Source organism: Kogia breviceps, chromosome 18 (genome assembly GCF_026419965.1).
Source record: "Kogia breviceps isolate mKogBre1 chromosome 18, mKogBre1 haplotype 1, whole genome shotgun sequence".
Taxonomy (NCBI): domain Eukaryota; kingdom Metazoa; phylum Chordata; class Mammalia; order Artiodactyla; family Physeteridae; genus Kogia; species Kogia breviceps.
This window is the reverse complement of record NC_081327.1, coordinates 45,800,545-45,827,807: the sequence shown is the minus strand read 5'-3', so window position 1 is coordinate 45,827,807 and position 27,263 is coordinate 45,800,545. Positions and strand designations below refer to the sequence as shown.

The window sequence follows — 27,263 nt, the reverse complement described above, 5'->3', positions numbered from 1 at the left end:
ACCACAGTAATTTACTTGAGAGCCTGCATCTGTAAATCTGTTTCATACCTTTTCTTTTTTTTTTCTGTTTTTCGGTACGCGGGCCTCTCACTGTTGTGGCCTCTCCCGTTGCGGAGCACAGGCTCCTGACGCGCAGGCTCAGCGGCCACGGCTCACGGGCCCAGCCGCTCCGCAGCACGTGGGATCTTCCCAGACCAGGGCACGAACCCGTGTCCCCTGCATCGGCAGGCGGACTTTCAACCACTGTGCCACCAGGGAAGCCCGCATACCTTTTCTTTTTATCTCGCACTGAACCTGTAAGTAAATCCTTTCTGAAAAGATGGATGAATGTTAAGGAATCATACAAAAGCAAAACTCTTTAGTGAATCAGAGCACAGCTGGAGGGTATGAAGCTTATGTTTTTCACTGTTCTTTTGGAAAAACAATACTTAGCAGCTATCCTGGGTACAAATAAAAATTAATTCTGGGAGACTTCCCTGGTGGTGCCGTGGTTAAGAATCCGCCTGCCAATGTAGGGGACATGGGTTCGAGGCCTGGTCTGGGAAGATCCCACATGCTGTGGAGCAACTAAGCCCGTGCACCACAACTACTGAGCCTATGCTCTAGAGCCCGCGAGCCACAGCTACTGAAGCCTGTGCGCCTAGAGCCCGTGCTCCGCAACAAGAGAAGCCACCACAATGAGAAACCTCTGCACCAGAATGAAGAGCAGCCCCCGCTCGCCACAACTAGAGAAAGCCCGCACGCAGCAATGAAGACCCAATGCAGCCACAAATAAATAAATAAATAAATTTATTAAAAAATTAATTCTGACTAAGCCAGAATAAGGCACTAAGAAGAACTTAGTTATGAATCTGACTGAGGGTTAATATTCAGTTTATACTTGCTCAGGGAAAGTTTACCCAGACTAAACGACTGAGTTTATCTAATCATTACCAACTATATTATTTTCAGTGTGCTTTTTTGGTGGGCAAGAGTGAAGTGATTTGGGCCAAGTTAATAAATGAATTGCTCATATGATTGGGAGTTTACGGGGTTCTTAATGTATAAACTCCCAGAAGAAGAATTTACTTACTACTGTAGCAGAATGTTTCTAATCAGGAGGCATCGGGCTGTTGCCCAGCCTTCAGATTTTTTTTTTTTTTTTTTTTGGGTACGCGGGCCTCTCACTGTTGTGGCCTCTCCCATTGCGGAGCACAGGCTCCAGACGCACAGGCTCAGCAGCCATGGCTCACGGGCCCAGCCGCTCCGCGGCATGTGGGATCTTCCCAGACTGGGGCACGAACCTGTGTCCCCTGCATCGGCAGGCGGATTCTCAACCACTGTGCCACCAGGGAAGCCCTAGCGTTCAGATTTTTGCAAGGCCGTGAAAGCACCAATGCTACTGATTTTTTGTTTTGGTTTGGTTTTTCGTTTTCTCTTAGTGATTAGTAAACAGAGTCTGTTGCCACTTAATTTAGTATCAGGTGTGATCTGGTGAGTTGGTGGGTAGTTCAACTTCAGTGGATGTGACTATAGAATGTTTCATATTTTAGACACAGTCTAATTCCCAAGATTTCTGTTCCAGAAACTAGGACAACTTCCAAGTTAGTTTTGTGAATCCTTTAATTTCTTCTGCCAGACTCATTAACTCAACCTGTTCACCTTTGGAGAAATCGTAGTTCCAGACTTCTACTCTTTGTAAAAATCATCCTCTTAAGTGAATGTGGTGGTTGAATTAATTGAGAACATCCAGAACCAAAGCTTTTCAGCAGTATCTGAAACCTGTCTTTTGTGACTTTGACCAGCAGAGAATGATTAAGATGAAGTAGTAGGAAACCATAATCATAATACAAAAATTACCTGCATTAAAAGATGTGGAATTCAACAAATACTCTATTTTTGTGTTCCACATCTCAGCTTTTATAGACTCAGAAAGCTGGAAAGAATCTTGACCATCTTAGACCAGTGTTTCTTTTTTTTTTTAAACCATAGTGTGCATTTATTTTTAAAAATCCAAATATAAGTGGACCCATGCAGTTCAAACCCATGTTGTTCAAGGATCAACTGTACTTCAGTGCATTGTTGGCTTTGATTATTATTCTGAAGACTGCCATAGTATTGTCTTGAAGGCTGTCCAGTGTTCTTTTATTTTAACTTTTAATTTTGTATTGGAGTATAGTTGATTAACAATGTTATATTAGTTTCAGGTATACAGCAAAGTGATTCAGTTATATGTATACATGCACCTATGCTTTTTCAAAGTCTTTTCCCATTTATGTTGTTACATAATATTGAGCAGGGTTCCCTGTGCTATGCAAGAGGTCCTTGTTAGTTATCCATTTTTAAATTTTTATTTTTACTTATTTATTTACGTATTTATTTATGGCTGGGATGGGTCTTTGTTGCTGCATGCGGACTTTCTCTAGTTGCAGCGAGTGGGGGCTACTCTTCCTTGTGGTGTGCGGGCTTCTCATTGCGGTGGTTTCTCTTGTTGTGGAGCACAGGCTCTAGGTGTACGGGCTTCAGTAGTTGTAGCACGCGGGCTTCAGTAGTTGTTGCACACAGGCTTCAGTAGTTGTGGCTTGCAGGCTCTAGAGCACAGGCTCTGGACGTGCAGGCTCAACGGCCATGGCTTATCAGCCTAGCCGCTCCACCGCATGTGGGATCTTCCCAGACCGAGGCACGAACCCGTGTCCCCTGCATCGGCAGGCGGACTCTCAACCACTGCACCACCAGGGAAGCCCTGTTTGTTTTTTTGATATTGAGATTAATTTAATCCTTTGTCAGTTGCTTCATTTGCAAATATTTTCTCCCATTCTGAGGGTTGTTTTTTTTGTCTTTTTTATGGTTTCCTTTGCTGTGCAAAAGCTTTTAAGTTTCATTAGGTCCCATTTGTTTATTTTTGTTTATATTTCCAATCCTCTAGGAGGTGGGTCAAAAAGGACCTTGCTGTGATTTATGTCATAGGGTGTTCTGCCTATGTTTTCTTCTAAGAATTTTATAGTGTCTGGCTTTACATTTAGGTCTTTAATCTATTTTGAGTTTCTTTTTGTGTATGGTGTTAGGAAGTGTTCTAATTTCATTCTTTTACATGTAGCTGTCCAGTTTTCCCAGCACCACTTATTGAAGAGGCTGTCTTTTCTCCATTGTATACTCTTGCCTTCTTTATCAAAGATAAGGTGACTGTATGTGTGTGGGTTTATCTCTGGGCTTTTTATCCTGTTCCATTGATCTATCTATCTGTTTTTGTGCCAGTACCATATTGTCTTGATTACTGTAGCTTTGTAGTATAGTCTGAAGTCTGGGAGCCTGATTCCTCCAGCTTCATTTTTCTTTCTCAAGATTGCTTTGGCTCTTTGGGGTCTTTTGTGTTTCCATACAAATTGTGCAATTTTTTGTTCTAGGTCTGTGAAAAATGCCATTGGTGGTTTGATAGAGATTGCATTGAATCTGTAGATTGCTTTGGGCAGTATTGTCATTTTCAAAATGTTGATTCTTTCAGTCCAAGAATATGGTATATCTCTCCATCTGTTTGTATCATCTTTAATATCTTTCATCAGTGTCTTATCGTTTTCTTCATACAGATCTTTTGTCTCCTTAGGTAGGTTTATTCCTAGGTATTTTATTCTTTTTGTTGCAATGGTAAATGGGAGTGTTTCCTTAATTTCTCTTTCAGATTTTTCATCACTAGTGTATAGGAATACAAGAGATTTCTGTGCATTCATTCTGTATCCTGCTACTTTACCAAATTCATTGATTAGCTCTAGTAGTTTTCTGGTAGCATCCTTAGGATTCTCTATGTATAGTATCATGTCATCTGCAAAGAGTGACAGCTTTACTTCTTCTTTTCCAATTTGGATTCCTTTTATTTCTTTTTCTTCTCTGATTGCTGTGGCTAAAACTTCCAAAACTATGTTGAATAATAGTGGTGAGAGTGGGCAACCTTATCTTGTTCCTGATCTTAGTGGAAATGATTTCAGTTTTTCACCATTGAAAACAATGTTGGCTGTGGGTTTGTCATATATGGCGTTTATTATGTTGAAGTAAGTTCCCTCTATGCCTACTTTCTGGAGGGTTTTTATCAGAAATGGGTGTTGAATTTTGTCAAAAGCTTTTTCTGCATCTATTGAGATGATCATGTGGTTTTTCTCCTTCAATTTGTTAATATGGTGTATCATATTGATTGATTTGTGTATATTGAAGAATCCTTGCATTCCTGGGATAAATCCCACTTGATCATAGTGTATGATCCTTTTTAAAAAATTTTTTTTATTTATTTATTTTTTATATTTTATTATTTATTTTTGTCTGCGTTGGGTCTTCGTTGCTATGCACAGGCTGTCTCTAGTTGCTGTGAGTGGGGGCTACTCTTTGTTGTGGTGCACGTGCCTCTCACTACAGTGGCTTCTCCTGTTGCAGAGCATGGGCTCCAGGTGCATGGGCCTCAGCAGCATTGGCACACGGGCTCAGCATTTGTGGCTCATGGGCTCCAGAGCATAAGCCCAGTAGTTGTGGCACATGGGCCCAGTTGCTCCATGGCATGTGGGATCCTCCCGAGCCAGGGATTGAACCTGTGTACCCTGCATTGGTGGGCAGATTCCTAACCATTGAGCCACCAGGGAAGTCCGTGTATGATCCTTTTAATGTGCTGTTGGATTCTGTTTGATAGTATTTTGTTGAGGATTTTTGCATCTATATTCATCAGAGATATTGGCCTGTAGTTTTCTTTTTTTGTGACATCTTTAGTTTTGGTATCAGGGTGATGGTGGCCTCATAGAGTGAGTTTGGGAGTGTTCCTCCCTCTGCTATCTTTTGGAAGAGTTTGAGAAGGATAGATGTTAGCTCTTCTCTAAATGTTTGATAGAATTTGCCTGTGAAGCCATCTGGTCCTGGGCTTTTGTTTGTTGGAAGATTTTTAATCACAGTTTCAATATCGGTCCTTGTGATTGGTCTGTTTATATTTTCTATTTCTTCCTGTTTCAGTGTTGGAAGGTTGTGCTTTTCTAAGAATTTGTCCATTTCTTCCAGGTTGTCCATTTTATTGGCATATAGTTGATTGTAATCTCTCAGGATCCTTTGTATTTCTGCATTGTCAGTTGTTACTTCTCCTTTTTCATTTCTAATTCTGTTGATTTGAGTCTTCCTTTTTTTCTTGATGAGTCTGGCTAATGGTTTATCAATTTTGTTTATCTTCTCAAAGAACCAGGTTTTAGTTTCATTGTTCTTTGCTGTTGTTTCCTTTTATTTCTGATCCGATCTTCATGATTTCTTTCCTTTTGCTAACTTTGGGTTTTTTTCTGTTGTTGTTGTTCTTTCTCTAATTGCTTTAGGTGTAAGTTTGGGTTGTTTATTTGAGATTCTTCTTGTTTCTTGATGTAGGATTGTATTGCTATAAACTTCCCTCTTAGAACTGCTTTTGCTGCATCCCATAGGTTTTGGGTCATCATGTTTTCATTGTCATTTGTTTCTAGGTATTTTTTTAGTTCCTCTTTGATTTCTTCAGTGATCTCTTGGTTATTAAGTAGTGTATTGTTTAGCCTCCATGTGTTTGTATTTTTTTACAGTTTTTTCCTGTAATTGATATCTAGTCTCATAGCATTGTGGTCAGAAGAGATACTTGATATGATTTCAATTTTCTTAAATTTACCAAGGCTTGATTTGTGAGCCAAGATATGGTCTATCCTGGAGAATGTTCCATGAGCACTTGAGAAGAAAGTGTATTCTGTTGTTTTTGGATGGAATGTGCCATATATATCAATTAAGTCCATCTTGTTTAATGTGTCATTTAAAGCTTGTGTTTCCTTATTTATTTTCATTTTGGATGATCTGTCCATTGGTGAAAGTGGGGTGTCCCCACTTAAGGTCCCCTACTATTATTTTGTTACTGTCCATGTCCCATTTTATGGCTGTTAGCATTTGCCTTACGTATTGAGGTGCTCCTATGTTGGGTGCATAAATATTTACAATTGTTATTTCTTCTTGTTGGATTGATCCCTTGATCATTATGTAGTGTCCTTCTTTGTCTCTTGTAATAGTCTTTATTTTAAAGTTTATTTTGTCTGATATGAGAATTGCTACTCCAGCTTTTTTTTTGTGTGTGTGTGTGTGTGTGTGTGTGTGTGTGTGTGTGTGGTACGCGGCCCTCTCACTGCTGTGGCCTCCCCCACTGCAGAGCACAGGCTCCGGATGCGCAGGCCCAGCGGCCATGGCTCACGGGCCCAGCTGCTCCGCAGCACATGGGATCCTCCCGGACCGGGGCACAAACCTGTGGCCCCTGCATTGGCAGGCGGACTCTCAACCACTGCGCCACCAGGGAAGCCCTCCAGCTTTCTTTTGATTTCCATTTGCATGGAATCTTTTTCCATCCCCTCACTTTCACCCTGTATGTGTCCCTAGGTCTGAAGTGGTGTCTTGTAGACAGCATATGTATGGGTCTTGTTTTTGTATCCATTCAGCCAGCCTATGTCTTTTGGTTGGAGCATTTAATCCATTTAAATTTAAGGTAATTATTAATATGTATGTTCCTATTACCATTTTCTTAATTGTTTTGGGTTTTTTATTGTAGGTCTGCCTTCTCTTGTGTTTCCTGCCTAGAGAAGTTCCTTTAGCATTTGTTGTAAAGCTGGTTTGGTGGTGTTGAATTCTGTTAACTTTTGCTTATCTGTAAAGGTTTTAATTTCTCCATCAAATCTGAATGAGATCCTTTCTGGGTAGAGTAATCTTGGTTGTAGGTTTTTACCTTTCATCACTTTAAATATGTCCTGCCACTCCCTTCTGGCTTGCAGAGTTTCTGCTAAAAAAATCAGCTGTTAACCTTATGGGGATTCCCTTGTATGTTATTTGTTGCTTTTCCCTTGCTGCTTTTAATATTTTTTCTTTGTATTTAATTTTTTTAAAAAATTTATCTTATTTATTTATTTTTGGCTGTGTTGGGTCTTCGTTGCTACATGCGGGCTTTCTGTAGTTGCGGTGAGCGGGGGCTACTCTTCGTTGCAGTGCGTGGGCTTCTCGTTGCAGTGGCCTCTCTTGTTGCCGAACTTGGGCTCTAGGCATGCGGGCTTCAGTAGTTGTGACCCGTGGGCTCTAGAGTCCAGGCTCAGTAGTTGTGGCATATGGGCTTAGTTGCTTTGAGTCATGTTGGATCTTCCCAGACCAGGGCTTGAACCCATGTCCCCTGCGTTGGCAGGTGGATTCTTAAGCACTGAGCCACCAGGGAAGCCTGTTGTATTTAATTTTTGACAGTTTGATTAATATGTGTCTCTGCATGTTTCTCTTTGGGTTTATCCTGTATGGTAGTCCCTGTGCTTCCTGGACTTGATTCACTATTTCCTTCCCCATGTTAAGGAAGTTTTCAGCTATAATCTCTTCAGATATTTTCTCAGACCCTTTCTTTTTCTTGTCTTCTCCTGGGACCCCTATAATTCGAATGTTGGTGCATTCAATGTTGTCCCAGAGGTCTCTGAGGGTGTCCTCAATTCTTTTCATTCTTATTTCTTTATTCTGCTCCCTGGCAAGTTATTTCCACCATTTTATTTTCCAGCTTAGTTATCTGTCCTTCTGCCTCATTTATTCTGCTATTGATTCCTTCTAGAGTATTTTTTATTTCAGTAATTGTGTTGTTCATCACTGTTTGTTTGCTGTTTAGCTCTTCTAGATCCTTGTTAAATGTTTCTTGTATTTTCTCCATTCTGTTTCCGAGATTTTGGATCATCTTTACTATCATTACTCTGCATTCTTTTTCAGGTAGGTTACCTAGTTCGTCTTCATTTATTTGGTCTTGTAGGTTTTTACCTTGCTGCTTCATCTGTAACATATTTTTTTGTCATTTCATTTTTTTTTTTTTGATGGGTGGTGCTGTAGTCCTGTCTTCTTGGTTGTTTGGCCTGAGATGTCCAGCATTGCAGTTTGCAGGCAGTTAGATAGAGCTGGATCTTGGTGCTGAGATGAGGACCCCTGGGAGGCCTCACTCCAGTTGATATCCCCTGGGGTCTGAGGTTCTCTCTTAGTCCAGTGGTTTGGATTCGGGGCTCCCACCACAGGAGCTCATGCACGACCTCCAGCCTGGGAACCAAGATCCCGCAAGTTTCGTGGCATGGTAAAAGAAAAAAACAAAAAAAAAAAACGAAGAAAGAAAGAAAAAAGAGAGCTGTACAATATCAAAGAATAAGAAACAAAATAAAATTAGAAAGATAAAAAATATATTAGGAAAAATAAAACTATAACTGAAACAACTGCAGTAAGGTAAAATAAAACCACAGCAGAAGAAAGAAAAGAAAGGGGGGAGGGCAACAAGCCAAAAGGAGGGAGCACTAACAAAGTATAAAAAATAAAATAAAATTAGAAAAATAAAAGATTTATTAAGAAAAATAAAAATATAAAAGAATCAACAACAATGAATCAACAAGGTAAAACAGAACCCCAGTCTAAAAGAGGGAAAAAGAAAAGAAAAATAAAAAAAGAAAAAAGCCTTGGCTATGGGGGTGGAGTTTAGGAGCAGATGGAACTTAGGCAGGGGTGGGGTTTTGGGTGGGGCGGGACCTAGGCAGGTGGGGGGGTGATGTTTGAGCGTGGAGTGGGGCCTAGGCGGCACGTTCAAGCGTGGGGGGGGGCCTCTGCTTAGGACCTGGGGAAGGGGAGAGGCAGCACATCCAAAGGAGGTCGTCTGGAGTGTGGGGTTCAGGAGTTTGGAGGTAGGGCCCTGAGTGAGGGTGTGTGGGTGGGGTTTAGGCCCAGCTCATTGGACGGGGTCTCCCAGTGTAGAGGTGGGGCCCTGGGTGGGGGTGTGGGGGCGGGGCTTAGGCTCCTTGCGCAGGAGGGAGGCTCCGAGGACCGAGGATTAGGCCCGGGAGCCCAGCAGCCTTCCCAGTGCCTTAAGTGGACAGGGAACGCATTGGCCGCGTTCCCTTCCGTTCCTCCGCGCCCCTCCCCCACCTTCTCTCCCAGGTTCTCCCCCCCCTAATGGGGGTGGGTACTGTTTGGTGTAGGAACTCCTCACCCCCCCCAGCCACCCCTCAGGGGTGCCGGTCCTGGAGGTCCGGCCTTTACTTTTGCTCCGCCTTGCCTTCCTCCCACTCCCTCAGGACCTGCGCAGCTGGAGGGGGCCTCTGTGGACAGAGGATCAGGCCTGGGTTCTCAGCAGACTCCCAGGGGCCCAAGTGGGCATGATAAACCTGGCCACACTCCCTTTTGATCCTCTGCCCTCCCAGTGGTTCCCCAATTTCCCCCTTCGGGCGTGGGATCCCTTCCCCTCCCCCAGCCACCCCTCAGGGGCGCCAGTCCCATCTCGCCTCCGCTTCTCCTCCCCCTTCACTACCCCCACATCCCACGTCCTACCCAGTCACTAGGGGTTCCTCCCGTCCCCTTAGGTGTCCGTGGTCCCCCACCAGTGCCTGGTTGGTGCCCTAGTTGTGCGGAGATGCAAATTCCGCGTCCTCCTAGTACGCCATCTTGACTCCGCCCCTGTTTGTTGGTTTTTAAATGGCATGTGGGATCTTAATCCCCCAACCAGGGATCGAACCCATGCCCCCTGCATTGGGAGCTCAGAGTCTTAAACCTCTGGACCCCACGAAGTCCCTGTCTACCTTTCTTTTTCTTGTACCTCCCAAAGGCCCCCCATCATCGTGCTCACCCTGACCTACTGGCTCTTTTCCGGGAGTATCAAGGTGAAAGCATCACAATAAGCATGGTTGTCATTTACTATCATTAGGTAAATTCCAGTTTTGTTGTCTCCTAGCAATGTACCTTTGGTTACATGAGTTGGTTTCTCTGTATTTCAATATCTTTATCTGTAAATTGGATCCAATACCATTTTTCTTGCAATCCATCATATTGTAGGAAATAAATGTAGCACCTAGCTCAATTGGTTGACAACTTCTACTGTTTTGTGCTACACCCATCAGATTCTTTATTGGAGTCAGGCAGGTGTCTCCAAGTACTCAGGGCTTGTCTCTCCTGTGCTATTGCTGCATCATTCATTCAGCATTAACTGAGTTCCTTCTCTACTTTAGTCACTGCTGTGTTTGCTTGGGGGGATGCTTCACGTTTTCTTCTTTTTCTCTTTCCTCTATTCATAATTATTTCTTTTTTTGATATTAATATATGTAACTTCAGCAGTCCCTTTTCCAAAATTTGATCATTAATTTAACAGAAAGTTGTTTGTGAGGCTTTTCATAAATTTTTCTCCTCTCAGTTTTCCATTGTTAAGAGGACAATTATTTCAATTCCAAAGAAGAAACACGTGATGTAAGAGTCTTTTCAAAGTCCAAATTTCTATCTCCAGAGTAATAGAGAGCGGCTAATAATGTGGCAAAGCTTAGCTTCTAATTTACTGCTTCCACAACTAGGAACCTTCACTTTGCCTCTGATTTGAAGGGGTAGGGGATGGGGGTAGGACTCCTAAACTGGTGAGAAGAAAGGTTTCAACTCTCAGTTTTCTATCTTGATCATGTTCTTCTTACCATTTGAAAAAATTATTAAGCATACTCTAGTAGATATATATTCATAAAATATTAATTATTCTAACATATATTATAAAAACATTAAAGTATAAATTAAAGCATGAGCTTTTCAAAAAAGAGAGGTTCCATTATTTTCTTCCTGAGCCCCAGGGGATCATCTAACTTGCATCCCCTTTGGAAATCATTCTTCTGTCTAAACCTTCAGGCCTAGCTCAAGTCCCTGCTCTTGCTTACTTGCTTGACTTCACCATTTTATTTCTATAACTGGATTGTAAACTACCTGAGGTTAGGGACAGTTTGTGTCTTACCTTTCTTCTGTATCCCACAACAATGCCTGGCACAGTTTGGGATACTTCATAATGATTCAATATTTACTTGTTGATTGATTTCTTGGGATCATTTCAGAGTATTATTTCACTGATTGTTAATAAAAGGGAAAAATCCTCAGCCTTTTTTTACCTTAGTAGTTCTGGTGTTAGTCCTCATACTATTCGTATTCTAAGATTAAAGATCATCCAGCCTATCTGCATTAACAGATTTGCAGAAAAGGATATGTCTGATGAAGTGACTTGATTGGGACCTCATGGCCATGGTGTAGGCTCAGAACCAGACCTGTGTCAGCACCCGTGTTTGTTTTTGTTCCTTGAAATTTCTGTCTTTTAGTTTCTTATCAAATGGCTGAGTGCCGAACCATAGCATTTTCTCTTTATACTTTCTCTAAAGTTAGTTTGTGCTGGCATTATTCATGTTCCCACTGTTTGGGTATACTACTTTATATTTGATATTCTGCAAGTCTCTGTTCTGTTCCTCTGAACCACTACTTTGTCCTTTGATTCTGAAGGCTCTTTTAAATTTATAAGAGTAATTATTCGTAATTACACTTAGAAATTCTTTATAGCTGTTCAGTTCAGTGAATCTCTGGCTTAACGTCATAACCTTGTCTTCTCTTTGTGGGTAGAAAGACTAAATCTAGAAAGAAAAAAAATAAGCCAGTTTATTGTCAATTGCAAATTGATACAGTGAGGGAGATGAAAACGAAACAATGACCTCCACATTTGCAGTTCACTTATGTCTCTGTGGACTGTGTCATTCCTTCATAAAAGGTGTAGTATTCTGTACTTACTAATATAATTCACTAAATTAAATCATTGCAGTTACCAATTACAACTTAAAGGTTTTGAGATTTTTCTTATTTCATTTGCCTGATGGGCTTATTAGTCATTTTTTTCTTCATTACAAACACCCTCAAAATTTCAAGGGCTTATAATGACACATATTTATTCTTCTCATTCATGGCTGCGCAGGTCAGTTGGGGTGGCTGTGCTCTGGGCTACGGGTTAGGTTTAGGTCTGCTCCACGTGTCTCTCCTTTTCCTCGTACTAGCAGCTCTCTGTACTTGTTGTTCGCATCAGGAATGTCAGGAGTGCGGAGTACAAGCCAAACCACCCAAGCACATTTAAAGCCTCTTCTCTTATTATGCCTGCTAAAATCCCATTGGCCAGAGCAAGTCAGTGGCCTAACCTAAGGTCAGTGGAGCAGAGTATATACTCATTCCACAGCAGGAGGCTATGCAGAGTTACAGGGCAAAGGATCTGGATATCAAATCCTATTAAAGAAGAGTAGAAAACTGGGGGAAATAATCCATTTTATCCCTGTAGGAAAGTAAGATGTTAAAGCAATCATTAATTTGCTGATATAAGTCCTAGGGACTGTAGACGTGGCAATGCTTTTTTTCCATGAGTAACTTAAATCTTCTTTGACTACTTTACTCTGAAAATTCTCCAATGCTCTGAATTTCTTTCAAGAATGCCCCTTTAATCCAAAGTTATCATTTAATAGAAATGAACACAAGTAGAGGTGCTAATGGTATTAATTGCCATCTGTGCTTTGAGAAAGAGCTAGAATTACTGATTGATTGGAAAAAATTGAAAGGATAGATTAAAAGGGGATAAGGTAGAAAACTGCCTATACAAAATAAAGTATTCTTGCAAATACACTGTTAAGGGCTATAAGTTAAGCACTTGGAATTTCAGTGAAGGGAACAGAGTTAAGCTAGATTAACTCATAGTATGGAGGCTGATTTCTGAGATTTAGAAAGACACCTCAGAAAGGCATTAAAATATCTATTCTTACTTAGACAAGGAAGGAGAAAGTTCAGAAGTGGTGTTTTATAATCTCACGATTGCCTAGCAATCTAATTAAAGTCAATTTTAATATAATATTTTATAAGTAAGTACAATAATGAGTTTGTACAGTAGAATTAATGCCTGCTAAATAATGTAGTGGAATGAATAGTTCCCTAGAAACCTTTTTCTTCCTAAAGTGATGCTAGGTGTGTCTGCTTAATTTGTTAATATTTACTGTTTTCTGTATTGCCTTATTTCTATCCTTGAATAGGGAGAATCTTTTTATTTTGAAAGTGGCATCTTTTACAACCTATGTCGGGAATATTTCATAGAGGGGACACAATTTACTTCGTTTGAGCAGGTTGGAGTACTATGGAATCTCAAAGGAAATAGTGCTTTATTATGGCGTGCATTGTGACAATTGTATCTCCTTTAATGGTACGAACAAGGAAATTAAAGGAGAAGTGTATGGCAAAGCTATGCAATATAAGGCATAACCTAGTCTACTTTTTTGTCACAGAATTGAAAGTTCATTTTATCTCTGTTATACGTACCTGGCTTTATGAGCAAATGTATTCATGGGAATATATAAATAATTTCTGTTTTTTTTCAACTTTGTATTTTTAATCATACACCTGCAAGATTATAGACTCAGAAGAAGTTACAAACATAGACGTAGAGGTCCCATGTACCCACCACCTCACTTCCCCTAATGGTGACACGTGAGACTAATTTTTAAACCATTGTTGGACCTTTTTTGCCTGCTTTAATAAGCCTTCTTTTTTCCAGATATCTAACTTTCTTTAAAGCGAGGGCAACTGTGTTGTGCCTGATCCTCTTCAGCTTTCAGAATTATGAAGTATCGTGTAAGGATCCTTCTGTCACTGTTGCTTTATGTCTTTAGTACATCCTTTTCCATTTTCCCAATTTCCAGATTGTACCATTGATTGGGAAGGGACTATGTCTCATCCTTTTCTGGTATATTTCTCCTCAGCAATCTAAAAGGTGTATAAGCCCCATTTTACTCCTCATATTGAAGTATTATATTCAGGTGACTTCAGATTTCTTGTTTTGAGTTTATTTTGGCGGTGTTTGAAAACTTGAGAGGATATTTTTTTTAACATCATCTCTTCTTTTTTTTCCTTTTAGCCTGAAAATGAAATTTCTTCAGACTGCAATCATGTAAGTATGGATTTTCCATAATTCACCTTATGTGCTTTATACATATGATGACAGATATTGGGATGCTTTTCCTGTAGTTCTGGGAAGCATAATGTTTTCTTAAATTCACTTAATCTTAACAAGAGGATGATTAACCTTATTTAAGGGCCATGGTAAATGTACAAATATTCCTCTGTTGTCGAAATCAGTAGGCTCTGCCAAATAATATTTATATACTTAAGTTTAAATTTTTCTTCAGTTACAGCTACCATATGAAATTGTTTCTTTGCATGTCAGGCTTACAATTGTAGAGTTTTGTATTTTAAAGTTGTTTCATTTAGTCATCATACAGTCATCTACTACGTGTGCCAAACACTGTGGTAGAAACTAAAGACACACAAATAAGCACCTTGAAGATAGAGACATATATTAGAGTTAGCAGATAAGAACTCCAGAGATAACTATGATTAATACATTCAATATCATATATATGTGTCATATATATATTCGTAACACATTCAGTGTCTATATATCTCTCCATATTATATACAGTCTGACATTAAAAGGAGAGTGACGAGAAATCAAATCTGTGCAAAAAGTACCAGGTGCTTCGGCAGAAACTTGTAAGAGTACAATGGGGACACAAGGGTGAATTTTGCCCGGGTGGGTTGATGTCAGGAAACACTTAATAGTGGAGATGATACTTGAGTTGTGTCTTAAAAGAGGAGTAGTTATATATCTGAAATCACTCTGTGTCCACATTATTTGATAGTTTGAATGGGAGACTGCAAGAATAGAGAAGCAGGTTGGCTGCCTAAGTTGACTACTTATTCTAAAGAAGGTCTAGATAGGTCAGGGATTTAAAGTAAAAATCAAACCACAAGAGTAGTAGAAGAAAACAGGAACAGAGGGTAGGGTTTTTAAAACATGATACAACCTCAAAAAATATTTAAAGAAAAAAAAAGATTTATAAATCTGATTGCATTAAAAACTCAGAAAAGGGGACTTCCCTGGTGGTAAGACTTCACCTTCCAATGCAGGGGGTTCAGGTTCAATCCCTGATTGGGAGCTAAGATCCCACATGCCTCGTGTCCAAAAAACCAAAGCAGAAAACATAAAACAGAGCAATATTGTAACGAATTCAATAACGACTTTAAAAATGGTCCACATCAAAAAAAAAAAAAAAACTCAAAAAAGAGATTTGAGGGTTTTTTCCTCAAAAATATTATGTACATTATGAAAAAATATTTGCAGTGCAGATGAAAAGGACTACATTCTTTAATAGAAAGTGCTGTTAATAAACATAGAAAACAGACATAAATAGACTATTCACAGGAAAGAAAAAGATGTCCAGTAAACAACAAAAATTTCAGTTCTTTCATAATTTAGTGTGAAAATTAAAAGAAAAATGAGTACACTGTTTTTATCCATCTGATTAACAAATATTAAAAATTTGATAAATATACAGTACTGACAAGCATATGGAGATTTAAGCATTCTCTAGCCCACCAGTCAATGGCTACCCATTGGCCAAATCCAGACCACTGCCTGATTTTACACATAAAGTTTTATTGGAACACAGCCACACTCGTTCAGTTATATACTGTAGCTGCTTTCCATGTTATAATGGCAAGGTTGAGTAGTTGCAACAGTGACTATAGTTTCCTGAAAGCCTAAAAAATTTATTTTCTGACCCTTGCGGGAAGAGTTTGCTAAACTCTGCTCTAACCTATGGATAGGAATATAAATAAGAAAAACTTCTTTATAAAGCAGTCAACTTAAAATGATATTTGTTATGGCATTATTATGGCATTACTTATTAAGCAAAAGATTAGGAAAAAAATCCTCAAAGATCTATTAATAGACTAAATCTGACAGAGAGGAAGCCCAGAAAGAAGCTCCAAAGGGGTGGAGAAAGAAGCTGATCTCCAAAGGATATTATACCGCTGAAAATGGGAACAAATAGTATACAGAAAACGGAAGGATTGATGTCCTAATAAAGAGAGATTAGGGCACAGACACAGGAGGAGAAGATGGACATCTACAAGTCAAGATGAGAGCCCTCAGAAGAAATTGGTACTACTGACGCCTTTATCTGACTTCTACCCTCCACATTCATGAGCAACTAAATTTTTGTTGTGTAAGCCACCCAGTTTATGGTATTTCGTTACAGCAGCCCTACCAAACTAATACACTTGGATTGGGATGGAATGCATTATAATTTTTCCCATTAAAGTTTTTATTTTATTTTTATTTTTATAAATTTATTTATTTATTTATTTATGACTGTGTTGGGTCTTCGTTGCTGTGCGTGGGCTTTCTGTAGTTGCGGCAAGCAGGAGCTACTCTTCGTTGCGGCACACGGGTTTCTCATTGCCGTGGCTTCTCTCGTTGCAGAGCATGGGCTCTAGGTACATGGACTTAAGTAGTTGTGGCACGCGGGCTCTGGGATGCAGGCTTAGTAGTTGTGGCGCACAGGCTTAGTTGGTCCGCGGCATGTGGGATCTTCCCAGACCAGGGCTCAAACCCGGGTCGCTGGCATTGGCAGGTGCATTCTTAACCACTGTGCCACCAGGGAAGCCCTAAAGTGAATTTAAAAGTAACACTATTTAAAATAGCATATAAAGCATCAAATACATAAGAATAAATCTAACAAAAGTATGTAAGACATCTCTACAGATAACTATAAAATATTATTCAGAGAAATTTGAAGACCTAAATAAATGAAGAGATATATTAATATATACTATGCTAGTGAGTTGGAAGACTCAATATTATAAAGACGTCAGCTCTCACCAAATTACAGATTCTGTACGATCCCATTTTTGTTGTTACAAAAAATAGTAAGCTGATTCTAAAATTTACATGGGAACACAGTTTTGACCAATAATAGCCAAAAGTCTTGAAAAGAACCAAGCAGAGAGAATTTCACCACCTTATTGAAGACTTAAAGTAGCAATAATTAAGGCAGTGTGGCAGAGGCACAGGAATCAACAAGTAGACCAATGAAACAGAATGAGTCCAGAAACAGACTCATATATAGATAGGCACTCGAATAAAAAAATCTTAATCCTTACTGCACACCATTCACAGAAATCTATTCTAGATGCATTATAGATCTAAAGGTGAAAATTGTAATAATAAAACTTCTAGAAGATAACGTAGAGACTATGTGGGGTAAGCGAAGATTTAATAAATGGGAAACAAAAAGCAGTAGGCAAAAGCAAAAGATTGACAAATCAGATTATATTAAAGTTTGTTTCATTAAACATAGCATTAAGAGTGAAAAGGCAAGCCATAGAGAAGGAAAAAATATTTTAATCCTTATCTGACAGTATGTGCAGAATATATGAAGAATTCTTACAAAGCAATAAAGAAAAGACAACAGGGCTTCCCTGGTGGCGCAGTGGTTAAGAATCCGCCTGCCAGCACAGGGGGACACGGGTTCGAGCCCTGGTCCGGGAAGATCCTGCATGCTGCAGAGCAACTGGTTCCGTGTGCCGCAACTGCTGACTGCTTTCTGGAGCCCATGAGCCACAACTACTGAGCCTGCGTGTCTGGAGCCCGTGCTCCACGGCAGGAAGGGCCACCACAGTAAGAGGGCTGTCCACCCCAGTGAGGAGTGGCCTCTGCTCACCACAACTGGAGAAGGCCTGCGTACAGTAATGAAGACCCAACGCAGCCAAAAATAAAAGATAATAAATAAAATAAATATTTAAAAGTCTTAACTATTAAAAAAAAAGAAAAGAATCCCCCTGCCAATGCAGGGGACACGGGTTTGAGCCCTGGTCTGGGAAGATCCCACATGCTGTGGAGCAACTAAGCCTGTGCACCACAACTACTGAGCCTGTGCTCTAGAGCCTGTGAGCCACAACTACTGAAGCCCGCGCACCTAGAACCCATGCTCCGCAACAAGAGAAGCCACTGCAGTGAGAAGACCGCACACCGCAACGAAGAGTAGCCTCTGCTCACCGCAACTAGAGAAAGCCCATGCACAACAACAAAGACCCAATGCAGCCAAAAATAAAATAGATAAAATAAATTTTTAAAAAGGAAAGAAAAGACAACAGAATAGAAAAATGGAGAAGTTAAATTTAATCAAAGAGGTGAAAGATGACCTGTATATTGAAAACTACAAGACATTACTGAAAGAAATTGAAGAAGACATAAATAAATCAAAAGATAGTCCACGCTCATGGGTTGGTAGAATTAGTATTGTTAAAATGTTCATACTACTGAAAACAATATACAGATTCTGTGCAATTCCTATCAAAATTCCAATGACATTTTTCACAGAAATAGAACAAACAATCCTAAAATTTGTTTGGAACCATAAAAGACCCCAGATAGCCAAAGCAATTGTGAGAAAGAAGAACGAAGCTGAAGGCATCACACGCCCTGATTTCAAACTATATTACAAAGCTATAGTAATTAAAACAATATGGTATTGGCATAAAAATAGACACATAGATCAGTGGAACAGAATATAGATCCCAGAAATAAACCCATGCATATATGTCAGTGAGTTTACAACAAAGGAGCCAAGAATATGTAGTGGGGAAAGAACAGTCTCTTCAGTAAATGTTAATGAGAAAAGTGGACCACTGCCTTACACCAGACACAAAAATTAACTCCAGACCTGAGACCATAAAACTCCTAGAAAAAAAGAGGCGGTAAGCTCTTTCACATAGGTCTTGGTGATGGTTTTTTGAATGTGACACCAAAAGCAAAAGCAAAAATAAGGTGAGGCTATATCAGACTAAAAAGCTTCTGCACAGCAAAGGAAACCATCAAGAAAATGAAAAGGCAACCTACTGAATGGGAGAAAATATTTGCAAATCAAATATCAGATAAGGGGCTAACATCCAAAATGTATAAAGAACTCATACAACTCAATAGCAAAAACAAACAAACAAAAAAACCCAATTAAAGAATGAACAGAAGATTTGTATAAACACTTTTCCAAAGAAGACATACAGATGGCCAATAGGTACATGAAAAGATAATCATCAGAGAAACCAAATCACGAGATGTCACCACAAAACCGTTAGAATGGCTGTCATCAAAAGGACTAGAAATAACAAGTATTGGTGAGGAGGTGGAGAAAAGGGAATGTTTGTTTACTATTGGTGGGAATGCAAATTGGTACAGCCACTGCAGTGTGGAGGTTCCTCAAAAAGTTAAAAATAGAACTACCATGTGATCCGCTTCTGGGTATTTATGTGAAGATAATGAAAACACTAACTCAAAAAGGTATGTGCACCCTCATGTTCATTGCAGCACTATTTACAATAGCCAAGATATGGAAACAATATAAGTGTTAAATGGTTAAGAAAATGTGTGTATACATATACATACATACACACACACAGTGGAACATTATTCAGCCGTAAAAGGAAGGAAATCTTGCCACTTGAAACAACATGTATGGACCTCGAGGGCATTATGCTATTGAAATAAGTCAGACAAAGACATATACTATACGATTTTTCTTTTATGTGGAATCTTAAAAACAAAGCAAAAAAACAAAAAAACACAGCATCAAGCTCATGGATACAGAGAACAGATTGGTGGCTGCCAGAGGTGGGAGAAATGGGTGAGCTGGTTTTTGTTGTTGTTTTAGTTTAAATAAATTGAATTTTTAAAAAATAGACATTGTTCCTTAAGATACAATATAGCTACTGGATGGACAAATATAGGATAAGCCCTTAATTAGAAAAAAAAAGAAAAGAAAAATGGTTACGATACTTGAACATCCGTGTCTTAAAGATGATACTTGAATGATCTACAAATAAATGGAAAGGTGCTTATCCTCATTAATAATCAGGAAAATGGAAGTTAAAACCTGAGTGAGATACTAGTATCTACATTCACCATTAGAATTGCTAAAATTCAAAAGACCGACTGTTAATATCAAGCATTACTGTGAATATAAAATAAGGGAGCTTTTGTGATCGCTTCAGCAGCACGTATACTAGAATAAGGGAGTTTTCAAATACTGATGGTGATAATGTAAATTAGTGTAGCTACTTTGAAAGCTGTTGGGTATTACTTACTAAAGCAGAACTGAGGCATAGTATATAATACAGCCTTTTCACTTCCAGGTACTTACCCCACAGAAATGCTTATGTATCTGTCTACTCATGTAAGGAACATTTATAGCAGCTCGTACTAGCCCTGTGAGTAAATGGTTAACAAAACCTTTCTTTCCCCTTCAGGAGAATTTCAATCCTGTTAACTGTGTAGCTCAGTTCCCTGGTGACCTAATAAGGGTAAAATACCAACTAAGGTTCAAGGCAGTATTACTTATGATAAAAATGACCCTGATTGGTAAATTCTATATGGATTGGGGAGAACTATAAATGAAGTATAAATACTCATTAGGGGTGCCATACTATAGGTTTCCCTGAATGTGGTGACTCTTGTCCCTGGGGGTGTGTGTTCCTTGCAGGGATCCTGGAAACTATGCCCAGAGGGCTGTTTCAAGAGATAATGGCTCTAATGGGGCTTGAGGTTTCTAAGCCAAAACTACCTCTTCCAGTGCCTGTTGGGAGTGTTGTCTTTTCACACCTGAGCTGTCATCTGGAGAGAAGATACCGCCAGATGGCTACGTAGACTGTTGCCATGACTCCCATTGGAGAGGAACAATTGATGCTGCCCTGCTGGCTGACAATTTGTGGTTCCTGTCTTTTATCCAGCACAGGCTTTTCCACAAACTCCAGACTCCAAGTGCTGATTTCATGTTTCTACGCTGTCTCACAGTCATTTCTAGAACTGAACTCTTGATTTTCTACCTCTAAACCTCTCGTTCGTCTTCCCAATCTCAGTTCTTCCCATTGCTCAAATCAGAAACCTTGATTCCTCTTGTCCTCTTATATCCCACCTTCAATCTGTTAGCAGCCTTGCTGTCTGGCTGCTCCTTCTGAAATGTGTCCTGAATCTGACCATTTTCACTGCTACCCCCTTGTCCAAGCCATCATCAGTTCTCTTTTGTGCTTCTTTAATAGCCTCCTAAGTAGTCTCCCTTCTTCTGCCCTTGTCCCTCTACAGTCTGTACTCCATGCTACAGCCTGAATGATTCCTCTAACAGATCATATTACGTCTCTGCCCAACCCAGAAGCTTTTTTTCTCACTTATTAAACTCCCATGTCCTTAACAGTGGCCTACAACACATGCAGAGAGCAGAGACCTGCTCCTTGGCCTCTTCTGCTTCTGTCCACCTTGCTGACTCTACGTAGGCCAGAAGCAGCCTCCTCGCTATGCCTCAGATGTTCACAGAATGTACCTGACTTAGGTCTTTTGCATTTGCTGTTCATCATGAAACAGTCATCTTTTCAGGATATTCATTTTCCTTGTCCCCCTCTATTAAAGCACCCCTCACCCATCACCTCAATTCTTTTATACTAGCTTAATTTTCTTTATAGCATTCAATACCTGATCTAATTATTTGCTCATTTGCATATTATCTTTCTCTCCTTCATACAGTGTAAACTACTTGAGAGCAGGGATTTTGCCCTTCTTTGCTCACATCTGTCTTGAGTGGTGCCTGGTACATATTAGCCACTCCGGAAAAAAAAAGAAAAAACTTGAATGAAAAATAGGAGAAAATTTCCAAGAACTGAGGGATGAGTTTCTAGATTAAAAGTGCCCATGAGTGCCTCACACCATGGATGGAAAGATAACCCAAACCAGTTTTGAGACTCCAAGAGGAGGAATGTCTCACCTGAGAGATCACTTGAAGCATTTGAACACTTTGAGAGATTTGCTTTTCCAGTGAAGAGATGGGGCATTAATTAGTAATGGGTATATGAAAATAGTCTTATGGAATAAATGTTAACTATATGACAAACGAAAAATTGAAAGAAATATAATATTCTGAATGGGTCATTATATATAGTATTTTTACATGATAACATAAATACTGAGGATCTAATGACATTATGATTTAACTATATTGGGAGGATTGGGATCAGGAAGAGGGTATAAGAGTTCATTCCTTACCTTCCATAGTGTAAAGCTATTTATACAGTATCTAAAACTAGCAGGTCAAGAAATAGTAATTTAATAGCTTAAAACTATGGAGGTAATTACCATAAGAAGAAGCTAAAAGAATTGTCTCTGGGTAATGGGTAGGACTTTAGAAAGGGACTTTGTGGGGGACTGCTTGTTTGTTTAGATTGACTACATTTGACTATTTAACTAAACAGACAGCTTTGATTTTAAAAAAATTTAGGGATGAATGGAAGAGCAAGTAGATTAAATAAACTTAGACTATACTTTCAAGGAGCTTGACTGTGAAGGAAGAATTTTCCTTCATAAGTCAGACAGAGAAAGACAAATATCATATGGTATTGCTTATATGTAGAATCTTTAAAAAAAAGGGGTACAAATGAACTTACCTACAAGAAAGAAATAGAGTTACAGATGTAGAAAACAAACTTCTGGTTACCAGGGGGTAAGGCAGGGGAGAGGGATAAATTGGAATATTGGGATTGACATATACACACTACTATATGTAAAATAGATAATAAGGACCTACTGTATAGCACAGGGAACTCTACTCAATTCTCTGTAATGGCCTATATGGGAAAAGAATCTAAAAAAGAGTAGATATATGTATATGTGTAACAGATTCACTTTGCTCTGCACCTGAAACTAACACAACACTGTAAGTCAACTATACTCCAATAAAAATAAAAGTTAAAAAAAAGAATTTTCCTTCACTCCCCACACCCAAATCTTGTCATTATCCTAAATAAATATCTCAAATATATCCCATCTTCTCCCATCCAAAAACTCTTATCTTTTAACTGGCCTACTAACCCCCTCAGTGTAGCCCTTCACCATACAACCGGAGTTATCTTTTGAGTTCTCTGATTAAAATTATCCATTAGCCTCTCATTTCCTTTAAGATAAAATCCAGATTCTTTAATATCAGCTATAATACTCAGTGTAATCTAACACCCCTTCTCCCCTGATCTTTCATACCCTCAACTCCAGCCATTCTAATCTATGGTAGTCCCAGAAGTTATTATTCTTTCTGTTCTTTCTACCCTTGCAGTCCTAGAACCCCGGTCTTCCTCAGTTCATCTGACAAAATTCCTTCTTACTCCTGGCTCAGTATAACTTGACCACTACCAGCCTCACCTATCCCTCCTCTACAATCACTGTGATATGTTCTTTCCTTGTATTCCCACAGTATCTTCTGCATGCTTCTGTTACCACATTTATCACACTGTGTTTTTATTGCTTATTTTCTTCCCAATCTGACTCTTCCACCTTTTGTTTCCTGTGGTTGAGCTTCTTGAGTACTGAGACAGCAGCTTTTTTTTTACTTCCACCTTTTTCAACTTTGTCGCCTAACACAATACTCAGATTATAGTAGTTACTCAGTACATATTTGGGGGAGGGAGATGGGTGCGTGGATGGATTCAAAGATGAGACTCTTAAATTTAAGGAAATTGAAGCTGAAATACATCATGCTAACCTATAGTATTTATTATCAAATTGCAGTTATTTTTCTTAGTTGATTATAGCCACTCAGAGGAAAGGACACTTATCAAATATGGTGTAAATAATCAGCTCTCAGTAATCAAGTGTAATGTGTGTTTATCTGTTTTCTAGAGGAAAATGTACTTGTGGCAACCTATGTTGAATTCCCTTTTTACCTATATTCCTGAAAGAGAGTAATAATGCATTAATAAGTCATATTAAAAGTGAAAGACCAGAAAGTAGATTAATGGTTGCAAAGGATGGGAGTAGGGAGGATGGCAAGTGATAGAACAGGCATGGGGTTTCTGCTGGGGTGATGAGAATGTTCTTGAATTAGAAAGTGGTGATGGTTGTGCACCCTTGTGAATACAGTTGACCCTCGAACGACACAGGTTTGAACTGCACGGTTTTTTTTCAGTAGTAAATACTGCAGTACTGCAGGAATCTGAGCATGGGGAACTGTGGATGCAGAGGGCCCCCTATAAATTATACTCAGATTTTCAACTTCGCAGAGGGTTGGTGCCCCTAATGTGGCCGTTGTTCAAGTGTCAACCATATACTCAAAAAACACTGAATTGTACACTTTAAAATCGTGAATTTTATGGTATGTGAATTATAACTGAAAAAGTGAAAAAAAGAGGAGAGGTAGAATATTTAGCATTAGACAATAGTATCATAGTTATCGGGGAGGAGTCCTGTTCGTAAGGAAATTTACACCTATTATCAGAACAAATAAGCTTCCAAATGAAAAGTTAAAGACATTCAAAAGATCTAAGTGATTATCTGAATGGTTTTTGTCAGAAAATCTGTTTCTAGCCCAATCATAGGACATCTGAGTTTACATTAGATAAAGTAAGGAAATACTCTGTAGTTTGTATTTATTTATATTTTTATTTTTTTATTTTTTTAATTTTTTTTGCGGTACTTGGGTCTCTCACTGTTGTGGCCTCTCCTGTTGTGGAGCACAGGCTGCGGATGCGCAGGCGCAGCGGCCATGGGTCACAGGCCCAGCCGCTCCGCGGCATGTGGGATCTTCCCGGACCGGACCGGGGCATGAACCCATGTATTTATTTGTTTTGACATTTGTTGCTGTTCACTCCAACTCTAAGTACCAGACAGCTTTTTTCTTTCTTGCATTTTCCCTTTCTTTCTTTTTTTTTTTTTAACATGGAAGAAATGGCATTAGGTCAGCTGCAAGTCACACAATAAGGAGGACATTTTTAATCTGTCTTTGGTTTGATGTGCATATAGAATGAGAATGTGTTGCTTTAAGTTTAAAATGTAACATTTGGGCTTCCCTGGTGGCGCAGTGGTTGAGAATCCATCCGCCTGCCAATGCAGGGGACGCGGGTTCGAGCCTGCTCTGGAAAGATCCCACATGCCGCGGAGCACCTGGGCCTGTGAGCCACAACTACTGAGCCTGCGCATCTGGAGCCCGTGCTCCGCAACGAGAGGCCACATAGTGAGAGGCCCGCGCACCGTGATGAAGAGTGGCCCCCGCTCGCCACAACTAGAGAAAGCCCTCGCACAGAAGCGAAGACCCAACACAGCGAAAAATAAATAAATAAATAAATAAATAAATATTTTAAAATATATATATATAACATTTAATTACCATGTAGTACTGACTTAGATAGATGGTAGTAGATAGATAAATAGTAAAATGTATTTGTCCAGTTCTAACCACATCTTTTGTTTTGTTTTGTTTTTTGCTGTACGCGGGCCTCTTACTGCTGTGGCCTCTCCCGTTGCGGAGCACTGGCTCCAGACGCGCAGGCGCAGCGGCCATGGCTCACGGACCCAGCTGCTTCGCGGCACGTGGGATCTTCCTGGACCGGGGCACGAACCCGCGTCCCCTGCATCGGCAGGTGGACTCCCAACCACCACGCCACCAGGGAAGCCCTCTAACCACATCTTTTGAATCATGAGATCTACTTCTGAGGAGCCAGGAGGCCTAAGATGCCTTCAGTTAGAACTAAGCTTCTCCTATATCTATTCTCAGTTTGGCCTTATGTGTCCTTTTGGCTGAACTTATGGTATAGATTTGTTCTTTTGTTGATATATTCAACAAATATTTATCAATGCCTATGTGTTGCTTGCACTCTTCTAGGCACTGGGCATATAGTAGTAAACAAGGCAAAAGTCCCATCCTCTTAAAACTTACATTATAGATGGTAGCCAGATTCTTACCCTTTTTTCTAAAAACTCACTTATTGATGATAGTTGGGCGATTAGTTTTTTTACTGCTTTTGTTTGTTTTTGAGGAGGGAGGAGAAGAAATCCTACTCATCCTTTATATTTTATTTCTTCACAAAATCTTCCTCAGCACTCTTACGTGGAATTTACTGCCTGTTCCTGTGTTGTTCCTAATGCACTTTATATTAGCTTCTGTTCTACTTCTAAAAAGCAAATCTGGTCATGTCACTCCCTTATTTTCCTTTTTGTGACTCCCCATTACTCTTGGGTTAAAGTTCAGACATGACTTACAAGGGCTTTATGATCTGGTCCTGGCCTGTGTCTCCAGAGTCAATCCTCCATTGGACTTTCAGTTCATCGAACATGCCCTGCTTCCCATTCCAATGAGCTTCCACGCATGCTACTTTATTTACTTAAAACAGTCTTCTTGGGCTTCCCTGGTGGCGCAGTGGTTGAAAGTCCACCTGCCGATGCAGGGGACACAGGTTCGTGACCTGGTCCGGGAAGATCCCACATGCCGCGGAGCGGCTAGGCCCGTGAGCCATGGCCGCTGAGCCTGCTTGTCCGGAGCCTGTGCTCCGCAACGGGAGAGGCTACAACAGTGAGAGGCCCGCGTGCCGCAAAAAAAAAAAAAACCACAAAAAAACCCAGTCTTCTTACCCTTTTTAATATGGCTAACTGCTACTAATTTTTCAGATTTCATTGTAGATAGCACTTTCTCTGGTAAACCTTCCCTGACCAAACCCCCTACTGCAGTGTGGGGTACTCCTCCCCTGTACTGCTGTGGCACCTTGTGATGCCATTAACCAAATACACATTACCTGCTATTACCATAGCCACCACTGGACAGTGTTTGTCTTTCTCCTCTTTTAACCCCCAGTTCCTAACACAGTATGTGCTCAAACATTTGCTTGTGTTTCCTGTAATAACCTATGAAGCCCTTGAGATTAGACTCTGTGTGGTACATCATAAGAAGTGCTAAGCAGATGTTTGAATGAATCTGTGAATGAGTGATTGTATTCTTTAGTCTTGGAGTGCAGCCGTCTGAAAGAAAGGCTTGTGAGCTGCCCCTCCATCCCCCAAACCTCTTCATGTTCTACGTCATACAAAGCCCCTGCTCTGTCTCTCCATCCGAGCAGAGTTTAAGAGCTCATTTTTGCTACTTTTCAGAAATTGAATGATGTATTGAAATTTTTTAACTGAAGCTGCAAAAATAAAGTAACATTCAGCCCTCCTTCATAAAAATGATGTGTGAAAAGCACTGTTGATTGTGAAATCTGCAACTAAACCTACCAATTCTTAAGCTTCTGGGTTAGACTTTTTGATTTAAGAATTTTGCATATACAACCTATTTATATTTTCTCTGAAACCTTTATCAGGAATTTTCATTTTAATTTTTTTCCTGACTTAAAAAAAAATTTGTCCTTAAGTAAAAGTAGAGAAAAGTGTATGTCCGAATGGTAGTGTTTTATTTTGCCTGCACATTTTTTCCTTTTATCTGTAAATACAGTGGCATTTTATCTTTTTGTTTGTTAACTGAAGTGTCAATATGTTTTATCTGACTCTGTATAATGGAATTTTATCATTCATAGTAACCATTGATGTTAAATTTCATACTGTTCTAACTGGAGTTTTTTTGTTTTGTTTTTCTCTTATACCTAGTTGTTATGGAATTATAAGCTGAACCTAACTACAGATCCCAAATTTGAATCTGTGGCCAGAGAGGTTTGCAAGTCTACCATATCAGAGGTAGGTTGTGAAAGAAAGAATTTTGTGCATATTTAATGACTTAGAAGCGAAACTTACATCTATTGACCAGACCAGTCATTAAGGGAGGAATGACTAATTCACT

The 27,263-nt window shown here is 39.7% G+C and overlaps 1 protein-coding gene across 2 annotated transcripts in view; it reads left to right on the top strand.

The window, feature by feature from the left end:
- GLG1 (golgi glycoprotein 1) overlaps nucleotides 1-27,263 on the top strand; it is a 146,774-nt gene that overhangs the window by 69,730 nt on the left and 49,781 nt on the right. For both annotated transcript variants that reach the window (XM_059043721.2, XM_059043722.2), the window contains exons 2-3: nucleotides 13,712-13,744; nucleotides 27,074-27,160. In XM_059043721.2, the coding sequence (XP_058899704.2) occupies nucleotides 13,712-13,744; nucleotides 27,074-27,160 (120 nt within the window). The remainder of the gene's footprint in view (nucleotides 1-13,711; nucleotides 13,745-27,073; nucleotides 27,161-27,263) is intronic.